This window comes from Hyperoodon ampullatus, assembly GCF_949752795.1.
Source record: "Hyperoodon ampullatus genome assembly, chromosome: 4".
NCBI classification, from domain to species: domain Eukaryota; kingdom Metazoa; phylum Chordata; class Mammalia; order Artiodactyla; family Ziphiidae; genus Hyperoodon; species Hyperoodon ampullatus.
In genome coordinates, this window is record NC_136917.1 from 108,852,718 (window position 1) to 108,874,765 (window position 22,048).

Consider the following 22,048-nt stretch of genomic DNA (forward strand, 5'->3'; position numbering starts at 1 on the left):
TCTTAAATAGATCCTAAGAATGCAGGAAACATACACATCAATATAATTTATGAACTTACTGCAGAAAAATTTCTGGGAAATAAGAACTATTAGGGTAGGTATGGGTAACATCAGTTATAGTTTAATAATCTTCAGTATTCTGATAGTCAGTCATAGCAGAAATAAATCCAATCTAAAACCAAAAATATATGAGTAATAGAAAATTTTGCAGTTATGTTACTTTTTTTCCATTCGTCTTCATTTAAGACTTCCTGCAAAGCCTTTCTTGAGTAATGAAAATAACCTGCAAAGCAGGAGGTGAACTACTGTGAAAAAATTAGTATTTTTGTCATTTTTATGAATACAGCTCCTTCTGTTAGTATGTTTTATTAAACTACTGGATATTTCCAATAAGGCCTGCCTCATTTCATTTGAGCGCATGGCTCTTAGTTTGAGGTGTAAGCATAAAGGAAAACAAACCCCTTCTGATGTGAATTTCAGAAGGCTGATGTCCCTCATTAATTTTGTGGGCCTGTTATTGTGATGCATTGTGTGTGCATGGATGCATGTGTGTGTGTGTGTGTGAGTGTGTAGAACCAAGTTCACAGCTGGTAAATAAGTGGATTGTAAAAAGAACCTTGACATGATCACTGTCTTCAACATCTTTGTTGAGCCATACTTGCCATACAGTAAAAGACACATATTTAAAATGCACAATGTGATACGTTTTGACATATATATGCACCTACCCAAGCATCATCTTAATCAAGATTTTGAACACTTCCATCACCCTCAGAAGTTTCTCCCTACCCATTGTAATCCCTTCCATCTGTCCCTCCAACTTCATCCCAGACAACCACTGATTTTCTTTCTGTCTCTATAGATTAGTTTGCATTTCTAGAAATTTATATAAGTAGTCAAATATACATATACTCTTTTTTTAGCTGTTCTCTTTCACTCAACATAATTACTTTGAGAACCCTTCATGTTGTTGTTTGTATCAATAGTTCATTCTTCTCTATTGCTGAGTAGGACTCAATTGTATGGCTATACCATAATTGGTTTAGCCATTCACTGATTGATGGACATTGGGTTGTTTCTAGTTTTTGGCTATTACAAATAAAGCAGCTATGAACGTTCATAAATGTCTTCACGTGGACATGACATTTTACTTCTCTTGGGTCACTACCTAGGAGTGGACTGGCTGGACCATATGGTAACTCTATGTTTAAATAGTGGAGAAACTGTCAAACGATCTTTCAAAATAAGTGTACTATTTTACATTCTGACCAGTAGTGTTTGAGAGTTCAATTTCTCTACATCTTCATCAATACTTGCTATGGTCAATCTTTGTAATTTTAGCCATTGTAATAGTTGTGTAGTGATATCTTTTTCATTTTAATTTGCATTTCTCTATTGACAAATGTTGTCAAACATCTTTTCATATGTTTTCCCATTCATATATATTTTTTTCTTTTTTCTGAAGGAAATCTTTTGTCCATTTTTTGTCACTTTTTTTCTTACTATTGAGTTTTAGAGTTCTTTACATATTCTGGTTACAAGTGCTTTATCAGATGTTTGATTTGAAAATATATTCTCCCAATCTGTGGCTTGTCTTTCCATTCTCTTAAAATTGATTTTGAAAAACACAAGCTTATAATTTTGTTAAAGTACAGTTTATCAGTGTTGATGGCTCATGCTTTTGATGTTGTATCTGAGAAATCTTTGCCTAAATTGAACCCCAAAAGATTTTCTCCTATAATTTTTTATAGGTTTTCGTTTTATTCTAAGGTCTACAAGCCGTTTTGAGTTAATTTTTGTATATGGCATGAGATATGGACCTGAGTTTTTGGTTTTGTTTGTTTGTTCATGTAGTTATTTAAATAGTTGTTCCAGAATCATTTACTGAAAAGACTACGTCTATCTACAGAATGACTTTTACATCTTTTGTAATCATGATGTACCTTTGTCTAGTTTTCCTCATGTTTCTGGTGCTTGGGCTTTCTTTTTTTTAATTATTATTCTTTTTTCTTTTTATTGGTTGAAATACTACTACGAATCAAAAGAAAAATTTACTCATAATCCCACTAATTTTTTTTTCAAAAAGTTTAAAAAAAAAAGTTAAACATCAGGTGAAAATCTGCTCTCCACTCATCTGATCACCCACACTTATGCTCTGATAGTAAATACTATTAACAGTTGGGAGAATATTCTTCCAGATTTTGACCACATTGATACTGACTGGTGCTTGGGATTTCTGGTGCCTGGATCTGTGATATAGTTTTCATCATATTTGGAAAATTTTTGGCCATTGTCTATTCAAATATTTTTCTGCTCACTCTTTCCAGGGACTCCAATCACATCTATTTTAGGTTACCTATATACATGTGTCCCACAACTCACAGATGTCCAGTTTTTTTTTCCTATTGGTATCTTATTCTGTATAGTTTCTATTATATCTTTAAAATGTACTGATCTTTTCTTCTGCAATATTTAATTTGCTTTAGTTCCTTCTAGTGTATTTTTCATCTCACACATTGTGGTTTTCATCTCTAGAAGTTCAATTTGGGTCTCTTTTTCTATTTTCCATGTCTGTACTTAACATTTTCAATATACGGAGCACAGTTATACTACCTGTTTTGAAATCCTTGTCTGATAATTCTAAAATCTGGCTCGCTTCCTGCTTTTGCACATGTCTGTTAATCCTGACTGGGGATTCCCATCAGGACTAATGAATTTTACCTCGCTGAGTGGGAGTGCTCATACTCTGTAGTCCTATATATCTTCTTGAGCTTAATTCTCTTACATGGTTAAATTTCTTGGAAATGGTTTGATTCTTCTGGGTCTTACTTCTGAGATTTGTTAGGTGAGACAAATGAGATCTTTAGTCCAGGACTAATTTATTCCCCACTACTGAGGCAAGGCCCTTCTAAGTCCTCTGCTCGGTGCCCCAGGAATTAGTTTATTTTCTAGTCCCACTGGAGGGAACTGTAAGTTTTCCTGGCCCAGTGTGATCTCCAAATATTTCTCCCTCTGGTCCATTTAGATGGTTTTTTCCTCAGTAGTTTCCTCACTTGCATGGGCTGCTGCATGCTCTGCTGAATTCCTGAGGGAGCACTGCAGTATACAGGATATGCTCTGTAGGTCCCTGTGGGCTGCCTCTTTGTAGCCCTCTCCTCTTACTCTGTCCTGCAAACTCTAGCCTCCTGGGCTCTCCAGACTCTCAGCTCCCTCTTTTTAATTCATAGAGTTGGCCAGGTTCCACCTGGATTCTTTCTCACTGTGCCATGGCCTGGAATCTCTCTTAAGGCAGTAAACCTGGGCAGTTGTAGAACTCATCTGGTTTGTTACTATCCTTCATTTCCTAATATCCAGTGTCTTGAAAACTGTTATATGTTTTGTCTGTTTTATTTTTTTGGTTGTTTCAGGCAGGAGGGCAAATCTGGTCCCTGAACTTTATCTTGGCCAGAAGCAGGAGTTCTCTTGAATCCCAATGCGTTACCACTTTTTTAAAAAAAATTTTTTTGGAGTATAGTTGATTTTCAATGTTCTGTCAGTGTCAGGTATACAGCAAAGTGAATCAGTTATAAATATACATATATCCACTCTTTCATTTTTTTTAGATTATTTTCCAATATAGACCATTACAGAGCATTGAGTTCCCTATGCTATACAGCTGGCTCTTATTAGTTATATATTTTATATATAGTCATGTGTATATGGCAATCCCAATCTCCCAATGTGTTGTCACTTTTAATGAAGAAAATATGCTGATTTGGCATCCTTAGCAATAAATACGGGAGAAAAAATAAAATATAAAAATTAACGGCTTGTAGGCAGCACTTTTTTGGCGCTGAGAACTGAGTTGGTTCCTGAAGCAGATTCTTCCGTGGTGGCCTTGAGTGTGGCAGATGTTTTGTTGCCTCCAGCTCTGCCAGGAAACCTCCTATAAGTATGATGAAATGAGATTCTGGAACTGTGGGTAATCTAGCCACCCAGTTCTTTTACTTTGATGGAAACTGACATGCCTAAGAATTTTAAAAGGAGTGTTCTCTACCTTACCAGCCATAATGTATGTCTATCAGATATAGAGCTCAGTGATCTCTCAGGCCGAATGTATGGAGAGTCAATGTTTAGAAAATAGTAAATGTCGCCATTTTAGAATGAAATATACTGAGGGTATCTGTTGAATTATCCCATTCAGGGGATCAAAATTTCCATGGGCTTTGCAATTATGAGGATAATACTATCTTTTATGCCTCTCCAAGGCAGAGCTGCTCTTCTGTAGAACATTTATGAAAATCCTACCCATTTATTTACTCTGATGATAACCCCAAAAGCAGCAGTATCATTTTTATCCAGCAATCTAATGAAGAAACATTCAACAGAACAATATAAATATCGATTAGTCCATATTATAATAATGTAAATAGCTTTTTTTACAGTCCTTAAAGTGTATATTTTTCCCATAAATTACCTCATTTAATCCTTAGAGTAGCTTTAAAGTATAATAGAATTCATCATTTTTAATTATGCCTATGATATAAAATTTCAAAGATATTGAAATGCAAAAGCAGGAACTATTATTATTTTATTACCTGAGTCTACATATAACTATAGGTAAGAGTTGATTTATGGTTATTTTTAAGAAATTATTCTAGAGTTAAGAGAAATTATTTTTCTTTATATACAAGATGTAACTGTGTATCACTGCCTTTTATTTAATTGTGACATGGCTTATATACTTTCAACGATTCATCATTTTTAGTATGTTACTGTCTATGTTTTTTTTAAAAAAAAGCATGGTCATTGAAGAGAAAAATAATTCAGCCTGGTGAGTTGAAAGTTTTAATTTATTCCCTTAAAAACCTCTCTTGATAAAAATATATCTTAAAATGATATATTGGTGTTTAGTCCTTCTACTTACAACTTGTATATGAAGTGAAATAAGTGGTTACCTGCAAGTTTCACGTGTATTGTATCTTCAAAAATACTATGAATTAAGTTGCTGATTAGAAGTGCAAGTTGGTGCAACCACTTAAAAACCAATTTGGCATTATCCACTAAAGTATATAAATGACTCAGCCATTTCACTCCTAGGTATACCCAGAGGAAATTTAATATACTTATGTACAAGCACACTCATGGATGCTTTTATTTATAGCAACAACACAAATGCCATTAACAATAGAAAGGGAAAATGCATTGTCTTGCATTTTATAGTGAAATATTATAAAGCAATGACAATGAACTCACTGTAACCACCTGCAAAAACATTGTGAATGAAGCTACAAACAAAAGAGCATGTATTGAATGATTTCTTTTTTTTTTACTATAAAATTCAAATATAGGCAAGAATAAAAGATACTATTTAGGAATGAGTATTGAAGTAACAAAACTCTAAACCATGAAAAGAGTGAGGCTGTGATTGCCATAATAAGCAAGAGGTCAGTTACCTTTGTGAGGGTGGAGGGGAAGTTGTGAATAGAAGGGGCATGGAAAGGCTCTCAAGTGCTGGCATTGTTCTTGTGCTTGACCTTGGTGACTGTTAAACAGGTTGTCTCTTAACAATAATTCATTTAACTCTATTGGTTTGTGTACTTTTCTATGTGTATGCTATCTTGCAAATAATGATTTTAAAAAATGTGGATTATCCTCTTTGAAAAATAAGAATTTCAGCTGACATGTATAAAATAGATCCATGTCCTCTGTAAAGAAAGAAACAAAAATAAATGTATTCTTTTCATCAGAATGTAAAGTTAAAAGTCAAGTATAAAAGAGTGTAAGAGCCAAAGACATCCATTTCTCAACAGACAAGCAGTTATGGCTTTTAGGAATAAAATTAGAACAGATGCCCATTAAGCCCAAACTACTTAAGAGTTTGAGAAAAAATACTAAAAGGAATAAAGGAATTAGGGGGGAAAAGTGTTCCAAACTAAGATTTTAGGACTGGAGTCTTTGACCTAGAGTAGTAATAGTAATATTACTAGAACATTTTAAACATTTTGAGATCAAGGGCTCTGTATTCTGGCTTCTTTGTCCTCCTCAGCACATAGAGTGGTACCTTGAAGGCAAGTATGAAGTAAAGGTGAAGGAGAATTCATATTTTCTAGTGGTGGTAAAGTTAACTGCTGAAAAGCATAGATTCCTGAGACAAATTATCTGGGTTTTAATCTCAGTTTCACCACCTATGTGACTCTGACATATTATTTATATTTTCCATGTCTCAATTCACTCATCTGGAAAACAGTTATGATAATAGTAGCTCAGAGGGTGTGATGATATATCCAAAATGTTTAAAACAAGGTTTGGCTCATAATACAAGTGGGTGAATGTGCTAATTGTTGTCAATCAATTGTCATCCTGATGAGCTGTTTGTCCATACTTAATATGTTATAGAGTTATTTTTAAGAAATTAATTCTGAACTAAGTGAAATTATTTTTCTGTATATATGCAATGTAACTGTGTATCATTGCCTGTTATTTAAATGTGGCATTGCTTGTATGCTTTTAGTGGCTCATCATTTTTAGTATAAGTTACTGTCTATGTGGGGTTTTTTTGAAAAAATTACTGTCATTGAAGAGAAAAATAATTCAACCTGGTGAGTGGTAAGTTTTAATTTATTCCCTTAAAAGCCTCTCGATAAAAAAATACATCTCAAAGGTATTGTCCTTCTACTTACAACTTGCATATGAAGTGAAATAAGTGATTACTCTAAGTTTCATGCATACTATATATTCCAAACCATTATGAATTAATTTGATGATAAGAGTGCAAATTTCCCCCCAGTTCTTTTATTCCTCTTAGTAATTTTTCTGAAAATCTTAAGTGATTTTGGCTTAATGGGCATCTCTTATAATTTTATTCCTAAAATCCATAACTGCTTGTCTATTTAGAAATGGATTACTTTGGCTCTTATATAGCCGAAGTATTGATATGTATACAAGTATAACTATATAAATAGTACATTGAAGCTTACATACAGGTAAACTCTAAAGATTATGAACTGCTTTGCAAGCAACGAAGTTTAGTTTGAGCAAAAGCCTGAGGAGGACTCATTTGTCAATAAAGATTTTCTACTGTAGGTAGTTTTCCTTGGGGTCTGCTGAATATACAAAATGGAAAGCATGACCATATGCTGAAATTAAAGTGCTTATATAAAAAGAAAGAAAGAAAATATGGGGAAATCATATTCTAGTTGACTATTCAAGTAGGATTCCCAAATAAAATACAGGATGGCCAGGTAAATTTGGATTGCAGATAAAATTTTTTCTTTTATAAAGTATGAGCCAAATATTGCATGGGCATCTTGTATTTCTATTTGCTGAATCTGGCAACCCTAAATATTAGGAAGTCTGTATGCATTTCAAACCAAGCCAAATGTTTAAATATACATGCTGTAGTCATCACGTTGTATGTATGGTCTGAGTGACGCAGACTCAACATAAATTGCCCTTTCAACTCTTTGAATTATTTTTCCAAATGTTACCAGTAATGAAATTCTAGAGTGAATGATCTTTCTAAACCACAGATCTATTCAATCCCATGCCCCCTTTCCACACTTCTTAAATTCTCTATTAACTTCTCAGTGTCCAAGGACTAAAGTTCAAACTCCTTAATTTGATTTGTAAGGCCATAAAAATCTGGTCCCAGACTACCTAGTAACCACCATCCCTAGTAGTTCCACATAGTCCCTGTGCATATCCAGACATTTAAAAGGGCTCAGTTCTCTCTGAAAACATTGTGTCCTTTTATGTTCCAATTATAGAAGGTGAGACCTCTTAGAACAGTTGCAACTATCCCTGTTCACTGATGTATCCAATCATATATTCAGTATTTTAGAGCCTGATTCATGGAAGGTGCTCATCAAAGTTTTAATGAATGAATGAGTGAGTGAATGGGTGTATGAAAGCAACCATGTGAATCATAGCTATGCTTCCCATGTGAATCCCATCTCATTTTAACCAGTTATGGATTTCTGATAACTCACTATAGAAAAATCCAAAATTGTTGATCTTTAGTATTGACCATTAAAACTAGAGAGAACTGCAAGCAAACTAATTTAACATGCATTTGACAGTATAGAGTGATTGATTTTGGATAAAGCATTATGAATATACAAAAATATATAAATTATAACATACATAATAAAAGGAAATATATGAGTTTTATACTTGGAGCAGAGAACTATGGGACAATGAAGAATCACTCTCGGATATGTAGAATAATGAGATGCATATTAATTTAGAAAAATAACTTTACAGAGTAATTAGTTATAACTTGACATAACTCAGAAGCATTTTCTACAGTCAGATAGACACCTCTAAAATTCAACATTCTCTAGCCTGCTAGACTAATTTAGTTATTGCTGTTTGAAGTCTCTGAGAAACTGTGTGTTCATTCATTAGAGCACTTGTCACTTTGTACTGTAACTGATTATTTCCTCGTCTGTCTGCTGTACTATAAGAGCCTTGAGAAAAGTAAGGGTCCATGATATATTAATCTTTGCATTCTTAGAACTTAGCAGAGAACTAAGGATGGGTGGATGGATAGATGGACTTCATACACAGAGGTTCTATGCAGTGTTTGTCAACCCTGGCTACCTGGACTCCTATAAAACAATATTTATGCCTTCATTCCACCCAAGTGCATTTAAATTAGAATCTCTGGTGTGGAGGCTTTGCATTGGTATATTTTAAAGGTCCTAACTTTTAAAAGGAGCATTGTTCTAAATCCATTCTCCTTAATAGAACCCCTTTAGAAGTAGGCAGGTACATCTGCCCAAATCAAGGAACTCACTGTCACAGTACAGGTGATGATTCCCCAGGTCTCTTATATTCTCAGTTTTCTTACCAATCAATGAATATTTATTGCAGGTCAAGTTACTATGCTGCATACCCCTAAGGTAATGTTCTTTGCAATTGTTTGCTCTTTGGTAAAAATTTTACCAGAGGCATTGGTTCATTTTGGCTTCTACTGTGTTTTTTCGTGTAGCTTTTATTTATGAATTTCTTCAAGGCCTCAAATATTTGAGTTATATCACCTTCTTGACTATCCCTCCCTGAACCCTTCTTCTATCTTCCCTGGTTTTGGCTTTATAAATATCTTGGAATAGCTGTCTTATCTTGCTGGCCAAATATCTAATTAAGACAACTAAAGCCGTACTGAAATAATTTTAAACGGAGACATCCTAGAGAACTGGGCTCTACCTGGGTACCAATAACAAAGTTTCTTGCATTAAAATTGAGATCTCAAAATAAATGTGAGGATGCCAGGATACAGATGAGCATAGAGTATTATCTTTGTTAGTAAGCGGTGATGGTTAAATACCTCTTAGATATTTTTTTGCACTATTGTTCTTGGTAAATAAAGGTTATCAGTAAATTATTATAAAAGGTTTCCCTGTGGTATGTTCTCATCGAAGAATGCTCATTTTAATTTGCTACTTTAAAATAAATTAGTAGCAATATAGCAAAAGGCCAGATCAAAACAGAGTTCAAGCACACAAGATTAAAAATATACTGACTTGCCCCCCAAATGATTGGGAAATCCTGTAGATAGTTCTGATTATGACATAATTAAATTCAATACCTGAGTGGGAGGACAGAATTGCTAGAAATTCATCATAATTTATTCAGCCTTAAAAGAGAAATTGAAAAACCATTGACTTTAGGTAAGAAAAAATATAAAAGGTTAAATTTTAAAAGGCAATCACTCACAGGAAGTCTGGAGAATATTTAATAGCTAATGGGGAGCCCAGGGAAGATGGGTTACAAAGGGTCAAAAATCGCAGACTCTTGAAAATAAGCCCTTGCGGGCTATTTAACAGTCAATAACAATATTGCAGGAGGAAAGACAGTCCAAGGGAAGGGAATAAGGAAGCCAAGAAATTATATCTTTGCAAAGAAAAAAAAAGGGCTTAGTTATGGTGTCCTTTTAATATATCAAAATAGGGGTGCTCAGCCTGAGAATCAGTTGTTCCTTTCTTGATGCTCATGGGACCTGGATATACTTGGGGATCAAAAGGAGGTAGTTTCACAAGTGAATTAAGTTGTCTTTTTTCCTCCACTCAAGAGGAGGTTACATAGATTTCTGTCCTAAAAAGGATTGGATGTCCTAGTCTAAATGGTGGTCAATATTCAAAATATTCTAGGCCAAGTTGGCAAAGTAAATGTAGTTGAACTACTGGGGCCAATTGGCATCCATCTCAGGAGTTCTAGAGAGACTCAAGGGTGAATTGGGACACTGATGGCCCAAGAGTGCAATGTGCAATCATTCCTGTTCTGCAGATTACAAATGGGAGCCAGTTTGAAAAGTAATTAATTAATTAGTTATTTAGTTAATCGATTAATTTTGAAAGTTTCCACAGGATGCCCTAGCAGTTAGACTCCGCAAATCTCCATTTCCTCTCTGACCAGCTAGTGGAGTCTATAATGAAGAATGGGATTTCTGAATATTTAAATATAATGATCTGAAAAGAAGCAACATCATTTCTGTGGCAAGAAATCATGCCCAGAGAAGCCACTGTTTTTTGCAGGCACTGATAAAGGAACTAGCAAATATAATTTTGATTTTCAAAAACTCTTTGACAGCCTACCACTCCAAAGTCCGTTTCATGGGCTTTGGGGCTGTAATTTGCACAGTGATGGGTCTGACAAAGATCCAGAAAAAAAGACTAGGAGTAACTGAACACTTCTCATGATGCACATGTGTATAAGTTCAGGAGTACTCAGAATGATCTTAATGAATATATGTGTTTTTCAATTACTAGAGGAGGCTTCTCACAGTGACATCTCCAGAGGGTGCATGGGTTGACATTATTTCTGTTAGTAAAAAGGCAAGCATAAGAGGGAAGACTACAGCACACCTTCCCAAATCTGTATAAGGTGGGCTAAGGGCAAAATAATGGTAAAGATAAAGAGATTAAATTATGCATATAATATGAATGAATCTATGTAAGTCTTTACAACAGAAAAAGTGTCTGGACATCCTTTTAGAGTACCTTTTGTTTCAAAGATACGCATGCTATTGTGACCAACTATCTATTCTCTCATCTCTTCCTCTCCTTCCTTCCCTCCTTTGCTTTGCTTTGTTTTGCTTTGCTTCACTTTGCTTTTTAATTCCTTCACACACACACACACACACACACACACACACACACACACATATACACATCACGAGTTTGTATCTGGAAAGCATGCTCAGCTCCTACCACTGTGCTTCAGTCAGCTAGAGGGTGGACAGCAAAAATTTATGTTTTCAGAGGAAGGAATCAGGACTCAGCTGGGTGTCTTAATTATAAAATCTAGCTTTGAATGATGTTATTTTTTAAAAACAATTCTCAGGAAGCAGTCATAGAACTAAAATCCTCAAAAAATGATAGCTATTATTATTATAAATGAACTATAAAAATGACTAAATATGGAAATTCCTATTTTGTATGGAACTGCTATGTCAAATTTTTCTTAGTTATAAAATAATTTATTATATCCCAGTATATTTGGAATAAATGAGGACTTTTTTCTGGAAATAATAATGTCATGATCTGTGACAGAGAAATATGTATGTGATTTATTACAAAGAAGTTTAACTTTCATTTCATTATATTCTGTGAGTATTTATATCTAGTCTTTAATTAAACATGATTTATTCCAATTGAGGTCTGTTTCCATTTAGATTGCTTGCAGTGTTAATCACAGTGCAAATAGCCTTCACCGCTGAAAGAACTCTTGCATTATACTGATATATAAAGGCTTCTGTGTAATTTGCATCTGTTATCTGAGCCTACATGTTACTAGATGTGTACATAAGCAGAAATGTTTTACTTATTTGCTACTATATTAAAGTATGTAACTCATTTAATATAATGTTTTTATTTTTATGAATTTAGATCAAGGTAGTTTTTTGGTTTAAAAAAATGCACAAACAGTAAAGGATCATTTTTTTTTAATCACAAACTAAGTATGGCTAGAAAGAATTTTCATTTCAGCAAATGCAATTCCAGTTCATTCCACCTCATGTTAACCTCTGGGTAAATGTGTAACTGTATTTTTAGAAACAAATGTTCTTAATTTTAACTTCCATTGTTGATGATTGTAGACCTGGTCTGATGAACAAATAGATAGAAGTTCAAAGATCGATTAGTCTCAATTAAATTCACATTCTCGTGTTAAGTACTACTTATCGTGTAAAAACTTAGAAGAAATGAGGAAGCAAAGAACAACGGTAACTGCATAGCCTTAATAATACATATAATGACTCTTGATTGTTCTCACATCATCAACTATGAAAACTTCCTTCTATTAACATTTCAAAGTAGCAAGAGCTGGGTTTGATTTTACTCATGACATAGGTCAATATAAAAATGAGAAATGTTCAGGTAAGGTAATTCTCTTACCTGAGAATTAAAACATATGTTGTAACTCTTAGCATCAAATCCTGGGTGGGTCTCTGTCCAGCCTCCTTTCATTTATTTAAGTCCATCCCACATATGGCTTTTCTAAATCTTTCTAGGGTACAAGGGTATAGAGGATAACCTCCCAGCTGGCTCCAAGCCTTCAGTGCCAAAAGAGAATGGCCAGTTCCCTCAGCTGGCACTAAGAGTTCATGGTAATCTGGTCCCTATCTACATCCTCAGACTTGGTTCCCAGCACCCCCTTCCCACTCTGTCCCCCAGACAAACTGTGCTATTTGTGTACTTGAACACACCGTCATACCATGAACGCTTCTCTTCAAAGTTGTGACTTATTCTGGATCCCTGCTTGGAAATACAATACCCTCTTCATCCTGTTTTTATTAATCCTAATTAAAACTTTCCTTCAAATCCAAGATCAAATTCTATTTCCCTTATGTGCTCTTTTTCAGACATTAATTAATTCTCAGTTTCTTCCCTATAAGTATATAAAAGAGTAGCTTTTTATGTCTAACTTTACAAAATAAGGCAATGCATTCTTTAAGACATGAAGATTTAACTTCTTGTCAGGCTCTGACATATCTCACCTAAAACAAATTGTAGTAGATATGATACAGGGAAAGACATATTAAGCATGTTCCAAAGTAACCAGTCATTGCCATTTCCTGACATTCATCTGGTAAGAAAATAAATAGCACAGTGACTTTTGTGCTATTTTCAAAGTTTAATGAAAATATTTTGCATGTTAGTCCAATATAAATAAAAAGTGAATTTTTGTTAAGACAAAAAGAGCTAAATATTTCATCAGATGAGAAAATGAATAAGTGACATACTCCTCCTTCCCTCCTTCCTTCCTTCCTTCCTCCCTTCTTGCTTAAGAGTTTTAGTGTCAAATATTTGTGAGTCTATTATATTTTATAGTACACAGCTGTTTTTTAGAGATGATCAGATTCTGATTTTATCCTATTGTTTGATATTATAAAATGATCAAATTATTCAGATTCTGTTTGAACACAGTCATGAATTGTCTCTACTCTCAAACTGTACCATTTGACCAGAAACCAAAAGGGATGGTTTTTTCAGAGAAAGTGGTCACCTGCCTAAAGAAGTTTAGACCAAACTTTGCCATAAACTTAGAATGAAAGGATGACCAAATCTGCTTCCAGGAGGAGATGCTGTTTATAAGAAAGAAGTTAAAGGAAAGGGCAAAATAGAGGTTTTCTAGTATTTTGTCCTTGTTTGATATTGAGGGGGTAGTTTAATGATCATATTGTTTAAAGCACTATGAAAACCCAGGACTTTAGAATAACTTTTGATACGTTGTAGTGTATCCGAAGGCACATTACACATCTGAAATAATTTTTTTCAGATTGTTTGCACCACTATTTTGTTATAAATATTATCAAGAAATATTTTTTGGGCACTAGTGGTTTTCCAGATAGAGTGTGACATTTGTGGAGGTACAAAGAACAGTGCAGGACAGGAGCTGCATTTGTAAACTTCACAGATTGACTAGGTGAAAGGGTGAAAGGCACATAAACAGACAGTCCCTAAGTAACACCATTTAGATATGTAAGAAGAAGTTGTGGGAATAAGAGCAGAGCAGGATTTCAATTGAGATAGATGATAGGAAGGGAAAGTGATGGGGAGAGTGCATGTCCTCCAATTACTTTACTAGCTCCCACAGAACCTAGCTTGGTGCTGAGCTTAGATGAAATGATGTGTAAATATCAGTGATTATATTTGACTGAATTAGTCTTTAATTCTTTTTTCATTCAAAATCCCATTTGTTGTCCTTGTTGTCCAAAATTAGCATGGAAATTAGTATAATTTGCTGAATGTTTTGTATGATTTTGCATCAGGTATAATAATGATATATAAAAGGTAAGTCCCTTTAGCCCTCCTAACTTTAGAAACCCTTGAACGAGATTAGGAAGTGATCATCATTTATATTTATTATACTTTGCATATAACAAGATTTAGCTATTAACTCCAATTTACTTCTCATCACATTCATCAAAGGCGAACTATTTAGAAGCTAAACATCTCTGTCAGTTAGAATTTTAATGAATTAAGATGAAATGAGACAGTGTTAATTGGCAGTGGTTGCTGCTGAGGAGGTTTCTAGATCTTGTGATACCAATTCATTTCTCTATCTGGGTTAATTTGTTTGATTTAATTCTAAGGATACGCTGAATATTTCCTCAAACTATTCATATTTATTTTCAGGATAGGAGAGTGGTTTAGTTCTGCTGGATTTGGATTCTCAATTCCATTTGAACTGGATTTAATTTGATTGCTAATAAATTGTCGATTGTAGGCACCATTTATATTATTGACTAGAGACATACACACACACAGCATTATTTAGACTTTGTTTTATTTGAAACGCCTAAAACCTTCTAATAACTGATTGTTTTTTCACCAATAATTCTCTTCTCTCTATTTTCCTCAGATATTAATGAATGTGAAGCTGAGCCTTGCAAAAATGGTGGAATATGCACAGACCTTGTTGCTAACTATTCCTGTGAGTGCCCAGGAGAATTCATGGGAAGAAATTGTCAATACAGTAAGTATTCATATATATATAAACCTTTATATGCATAGCCTCCATTTATTATGGAATCTGGGCCAAAATCAATAATAATTTGTTTCCAGATTTCATAATGTATTGAAATGGCACATTTCATATTTGTTATCGTTAATGTTATTAATGTGCATCTATCCTCCAGGATGTGTCTCACTTGGAGCATGGTAGGCATAGGACTGGTTGCCTTGTGGTCTCAAAGGAGGTCAACAGTTCCTCAGAGACCCAAGTGCATCTCTCCCATGAATCACATTTTGGCTTTTGAGTTGAGCATATGACCTATTTTTCTCCCGGAGTGGTTACTCTGTTTCAAACAGTAAATTCAGCGCATTCTAATCAGATAACCTTTGTCACAAATAAAAGGTAGAGATTAATGTGGGTTCATGTTGAACTGGCCAACACATCAGTAAGAGTTTTACATGCTATTTATTTGTCTTCTTGAAAGCCTAAGACAATAGGGTCTTGAGATGGTGGATCAAATTATAGGATAATAATTTGCCTGAAGTGTTTACAAACAAACACAAAGCACCCCACCTTCTCCAAAACAAATAAAAAACCTAGGGAGAGGTAGTAACAGGATTATAGTCAGTGAGAGGAGACTGGAATTGGGCACAAATTCATGCTAACAAGAACAGTAGTCATGTAGCTTAATAATTGTTGGGCATTTATAGAAACTTCATAGTGCTACTACTTTGTTGTGTATAATGCTATTAGAGCATCATAACATTATGCAAATTCAAAGGGCAAATGCAGATAAGAATTCAGACATAGAAATGAGACACATAGGCTATGTGGTTTGCCGGGTTCTCACAGTCAGTGACAGAACCAGGACTGGAAGGAATCTAGAATCAGGTCTTGTGATTCCCAATTCAGTGTATTTTTCTCTAAACCAAGAATGATATCTCTTTGGATAGAGCTGAACAAGATAAACTTGAAAGCACCCTCCACCTCCACTGTCTCTTACACACACACACACACACACACACTCACTCACTCTCTCTCTTTAGCCAGAGTAACAATTTTATTTCTCACTTTCCCTCTCTTTCTTCCTCCTTGACAATGGTAATTTATAAAATAAAACAAGGAAAATTAATGAAGAATTTATTTGGGTTATATATATAAACAAAATGATGATCTGGAGATTCTCATTACCCTAGTCCTGAAAAACTTCATTAAAATAATGAAATTGAAGGGTTTCCCTGGTGGCACAGTGGTTGAGAGTCCGCCTGCCGATGCAGGGGACACGGGTTCGTGCCCCGGTCCGGGAAGATCCCACATGCCGCGGAGTGGCTGGACCCGTGAGCCATGGCCACTGAGCCTGCGCATCCGGAGCCTGTGCTCCGCAACGGGAGAGGCCACAACAGTGAGAGGCCTACGTACTGCAAAAAAAAAAAATAATAATAATAATAATAATGAAATTGTGAATATCAAAGAAATACCTTGGATGGGGGGAAATATTTCTAAGCTTAAAAATAATTGGAGAAGGACATGGAGCATGAGTTAATAAAGGAAGCTTCAGGCATGGATGAATGGAAGGAAAGGACAGTATGAGTAAGCAGGTTGATCATACAACTGGCTGACCAATAGCCACCCAGTCAACAAACCTAGCAACCTTCCTATAAAGCATTTAACTGACCGCCCACTAAGTTAACTTAAATTCAGTTTCAACTGGTCCTTGGCCCACCCAGGCCCAGCTCTTGCATCTTTTTTCTTTTGGTTCATGGGACCTGAATATGGCTGCCTAGTCAGCCTTTGCCCCCTGTACTGACCAAGGAGCAACTAGACAGCCAGTTTGTTTCCTATCTATTGAAAATGGAAGGAGACCTTGATGTGAGCTAGAAATTGAAACCAGTGACTAAAGCCTATTCATCCCTCCATCAGAGATTTTACTGAGGTCACCACATCTGAAAATACCCTTGAAAAGAAAGAAACCTGATAGGTTAGGAAGGATGTATTGAAATAGACTTTGAACTTAATGGCCATAAGTTCGTATCTAGTGGCTTTCTTATTGGTTTAATGAAATTCTTTGTTTTTCTCTGACTTGGTTTTATATTTGTAAAATATTTATATGTAAATCCAGACTGCTCTCTGAACACGCATGTGATAGTGAGGTGCCTCCCTTAACCTATCATATGCTCTGACATTCTACTGTTCCCTCTGTTCATCTCTGTGCCCTGACAGATATCAGAACAGGTCACCTAAGGTACAATCTAAAATATGTTCCTCTTGGGGTATTTGTTTCTATTGCATTGATTTATAAGAGTATATAATAAATTCAGGATTCTGATTGTTCCCATTGTCTAGGTTTCTGAGGCTATGGTTTTGCTTTATTTTTTGTGGCTTTTTAGAATGTTTAGAAAATCCACAGTAAGAAAGTACATCTTGCCACAGTGATGATTTAGTGATATGCATTGAGAACATAGAACATTCACTCACTACATGGCATATAGAAGCACCTGCAGGTTACAGGTAATGCTAGCTCCCAGCTGATTGAGTTTAGGATCTTAGGAGTTGACATTACATAGATTATAACCAATTTGCGTACTTCCACTCTGAAGTAAGATTGATGAACTTTCTTCAGGCTTCGTATGCTCTCCCACAGGGGTCCACTAGGTCAACTTACACCTGCAATAATGGGAGAGAAGCCATTTGTTTCAGCAGGTATTTCATGTGAGAGAGGGAAAGAAGAATGTTGGAGACTAACTGCTGGGGGGTTAGAGGACACCCATACCGAAGTGTTGTTTTCCTTGTGTTCACATTCAAGCTGTCAGCCTAATTTGGGGCTGCTGCACTTATATTTGCCTCACTTGTACCACTTCTTTCTTATTTATACTGATGGGTTAATTAAGTTTTAGTATATTTTGCAATGGGGTTATGCAAATGGATTTGAAATAAAAGAGGTAGACAGGGATCTGTTTCTCATTTTAGGCCATTTCTACATGCGGACATCTTGATAGTTTATCTGAGATCACTTATTTATTTCTCACTCATTTCAAATAATCAACAGACATATGAATGCTATGATCTGACCAACTACTACTACTAATGAGCCTTGAAAATATAAAAATGGTAATTTTGGAGGTTGCTTTTTTCAGGGTGCAGACAGACTGATCTTGATATCTGTCTACTTTATCATCAAAAGATTTGTTTTTCTCAGATCTTAACCTTTTCTCTGCATTTTTCTCATATTTACTGTACCTTCAATTTTAACCAATTTATTATTACTACCTTTATCAGTGTAATTAAATGAAATATTTTTAATATTAATGATATTCTACATTTTAAAAACCTAAGTATATTTATTCATTTTCAGTTAAACCATTAAAGGTAAGATGTTTATGCTGAGATGCTACTTTAATATTATTTTTTTAATTATGTGACTTCTTTATTTATAATGTATGTCTTTAATTAATATAGCTATTAAGTACTTTTACTTTGTAAGGAATAAATTTATATTTAACCCTATCTATTATAACACAATGCCTATGTGGTAATAATTATTACACATATCAATCACCTATTAAACATTTTCAGTAACAATATAATTATTTCAGATGTTAACAACAAATGTTTTAATACTTGGCAAAGGATCTGCCTGTAATTTTCACACTAATTATTTCCTAATGAATATTTACAGGTGAGTTAAGGCAATAATACATCTGATTTATATAATTTCAGTTTAGATTTCCATATAGGGTTCATACAACTTATCATTGACTCTGAGAAATCTCAGTTATTTTTTAGTTTTATTCTTCATTTTTCATTACAGGGGATTTAAGTTTGATTATTTTTTATTTTAATTGAAGTTACTTTTGATTGATATGTGAAAATCGTTTAGATGTTTCCATAGTATCTATTACAGTGTTACAGATACTCTTCTAATTTAAGTTCTAATTTATATTCCTTTGTCACTTTTAAATGATATAAGTTCAAGTGTTCAGATAGCCATTTTCTTAAACAGGTTGAAAGGACAATGATGATTAACTGGAATGAGAAACCTATATATCAACCATTTAGTAAAATACCTAGGTCAATACATTTTGTAAAAAAGCAAATAATTGCATAAATAAATAAGTAGACACAAGGATTTTGAGTTTTCTAAAAAGTTAAATCTAGTTTAGTCCCCTTTTTCTTTTTTATAATTTTGTGAAATTTTAAATTTTTAAACAACTGCCTATCTTTAGTAACTGACTGTGTGTATTGAGAACAAAATATGTAGAAGTCAGCTTTAATGCCTTGCATACTATGTTTTACAAGTACATAAATTTAGGAAATCCAGTGGCATTAACATAATTTTTAATAAACAAATATTGTTAATTCAACCAAAACCATTATAGGAGATAGGAGTTGCTTTAGTTTTTGAAAAATATGACATCATAACATACTTCTGAACCACAAACACCTAAGTTCATTTCTTTATGTTTTCATGTTTACAATTACTGTAAGCTGTCACTGTTATTTGATCAAGTACTTTAGTGAATGATGAACAGGAACTAACAGTGGAAAAATAATTTCAGTATTTTCTTACCTAATATAGATGGTCAGAGATTATAGTTTTATCCTATCTAACACTAAATTCCTAGTCTGCTATATCCAGCTATGACATAGATCCAAAAGCAAAATATAAGAGATTCTGATTAAAATAAGGAGTTTTAAAAATAAAAGGTGTTTATGAGGAAGTAAAGATTAGAATTAAGACACATAAATTTAATGAGACAATTGTGTTAAGTTCAGTATTAAAACATACTGAATGTATATAATTATGTGTTCAATAAATAAACTAGCCACAAATATTTATTGAGTTTTTCTTAACTATGTACAGAATTTTCAGAACATGTATTAAGGAATTAATTCATTCACCAAATTGGATCCAACACTAGCCACCCCTTAGAGCTGGGGCAACAATGGCAGTTAAATTCAGTTCCTATTCTCATGGAGTATAGAGATTAGTGGGAGAGAAAAACAGGAATTACATAATGTCTAATTACAAAACATGATAAGTACCATGAATGAAAAGAAGAGAGAGCCATGACAGGGGTGCCTGTTCTGTTCTGGGGAGTTTAAGGAAGTAACATTTGAACTGAGGCCAGAAGCACATATAGTAGGTACCAAACAGAGGGCAGGCTATGGAGATGAAAATTTTACAAGAAGGACAATATGCTCAAGGATAAACAGACCCTTTGTCCTTAAGAATCTTAATATTAAGTGGATGAGCTCTCATTGCTGTATGATAATCATATGATGAGGTTTTTAGAATGATCACTTACCTTTTAGGCTTTGACAATATGGGGTCAAGACTAGTTGATGGCAAGCATATTTATATATTAATAATCCATCTCATAAACTATCTTTTTATGTATCTACAAGGGATTTTTAAAACACCAAAATAGACTTTAACTTTTACAAGTGTAACAAGAAATCAAAAAAACAAAGAAAAATAATCATTAATGCTAATTATAGTTTTTTTCCAGATAAAAAATAACTGCGCTGTTTTAGAATTTTGAAATGGTGATTTGCAACAATTTTTGTCTTTGAATGCATTGCCTAATATCAATGTAAGATTACTTTCCTTGAATACATAGGATAGGAATTAATCCAGAACTCCAATAGGACAGGAGAAGGACAGCTTACCTCAGGCTGTCACCTTTTGTGAACATAAAAAAAAGAAAGAAAGAAATTGACTATGGGTTGATGAAAGTTTTATATTCAGGATTAACTGTATAATGTTAATCCAATATACACAATATTTAAAAACCTACCCATAAATATATAGAGATATAAGTGGAAATAACCATAACTATAAATACTTGAGTATAGATAATTATTTTAACTTAATTTCTCAAATTCTTTTTAAAGACATGACAATAAGTACAAAAAACCCAGAATACTATGCAAGAATATCAGTAGCCCTCAAGGAAAGAAGTGATTCCAACATTACTGCAGGATGAAGTCTTTGCAACAATAAACACAAAAAATTGACTCAATGACAAAACCGGATTGGATTTTCTGTGTCTTACACGGAAGTTCCATCTTCAATCAGTTGCCTCTGGGTATATTTTTCCAAATGTTGCCCAACAGTTTTGTTCAGACATATCACACTTTGAAAGTTCACCTGCTCTACGTTAAAGTGATAATCTAAAAGGAAAGACAGAAAAAATATCTGCAGAATGCTCAAATAGACCCCCTAGGACATACTAAATACATCTAACAAATTGAATCAGATTCTTATTAACTGTATTTTGTATTTGATTACAAATAATTACTGAAACATTCAGTAAGACCTTCTTGTTTTTCAAATTATGTTAACATTCCCATTATGCACTAACCTGCATATGTCCAGGGATTAAAATTTAGTTTTGCATTTATTCTCCAGGCTAAAACTCATTTTAATATATCCTATCTCAGAAACCAAATAAGATAAAGTATGCAGAGATCAGGAGAATTGGGGAACAGTATAACTTGATTTCATCTTCATAACATTTAGAATGGTAGTGTAAGATTGAGAAATGTTGTATTTTTCTCAGACTGTAAATATCAATCTTTTCAACCATCACCCCATCCTCACCCTTGACAAAAAATAAAGGTAGAACTCAAATAAAATATTACACTATAGAATACCAAAAATCTCTCTATAAGGAAACTGCTAGAAAAGAAGTCATCCTAGGACTTGAAAGTTGAAACATGGTTAAAATGTAATTTGTGGGCTAGTCATTATTCTTTACATGTGTTGCCATGGCATTTTTGGGTACTTAGGTGAAATTTTGGGTCTGAATATCAAAGTGAGGCTGAAATCATGGTTTCATAATGGGGAAATTACAAGCACAAATCACTGTGATTTCTGCTTTTATCAGAGTCACTGAACAGCAGAGATAAATAATGCTTTTCTCAAAAAGGAGAAAGAAAAGAACATAGATGGTTTCTGATCTTTTACCAAATGTGCACAGTTTTCCAGGATTTCCTGAAATCCCAAGGGTTTCAAATAGTAGCAGTAAAATTTTACTGGCACCCAAGGAGCTGAGTTGAGCGCACACCAATCCCAGCATGCCCCTGGCTGCAGTTGTCAGCTACA

The 22,048-nt window shown here is 34.1% G+C and overlaps 1 protein-coding gene across 2 annotated transcripts in view; it reads left to right on the forward strand.

Annotated features, from left to right (window-relative positions):
- EDIL3 (EGF like repeats and discoidin domains 3) overlaps positions 1-22,048 on the forward strand; it is a gene marked incomplete at both ends in the record, with an annotated part of 432,654 nt that overhangs the window by 229,681 nt on the left and 180,925 nt on the right. For both annotated transcript variants that reach the window (XM_079703476.1, XM_079703477.1), the window contains one exon: positions 14,848-14,961. In XM_079703476.1, the coding sequence (XP_079559602.1) occupies positions 14,848-14,961 (114 nt within the window). The remainder of the gene's footprint in view (positions 1-14,847; positions 14,962-22,048) is intronic.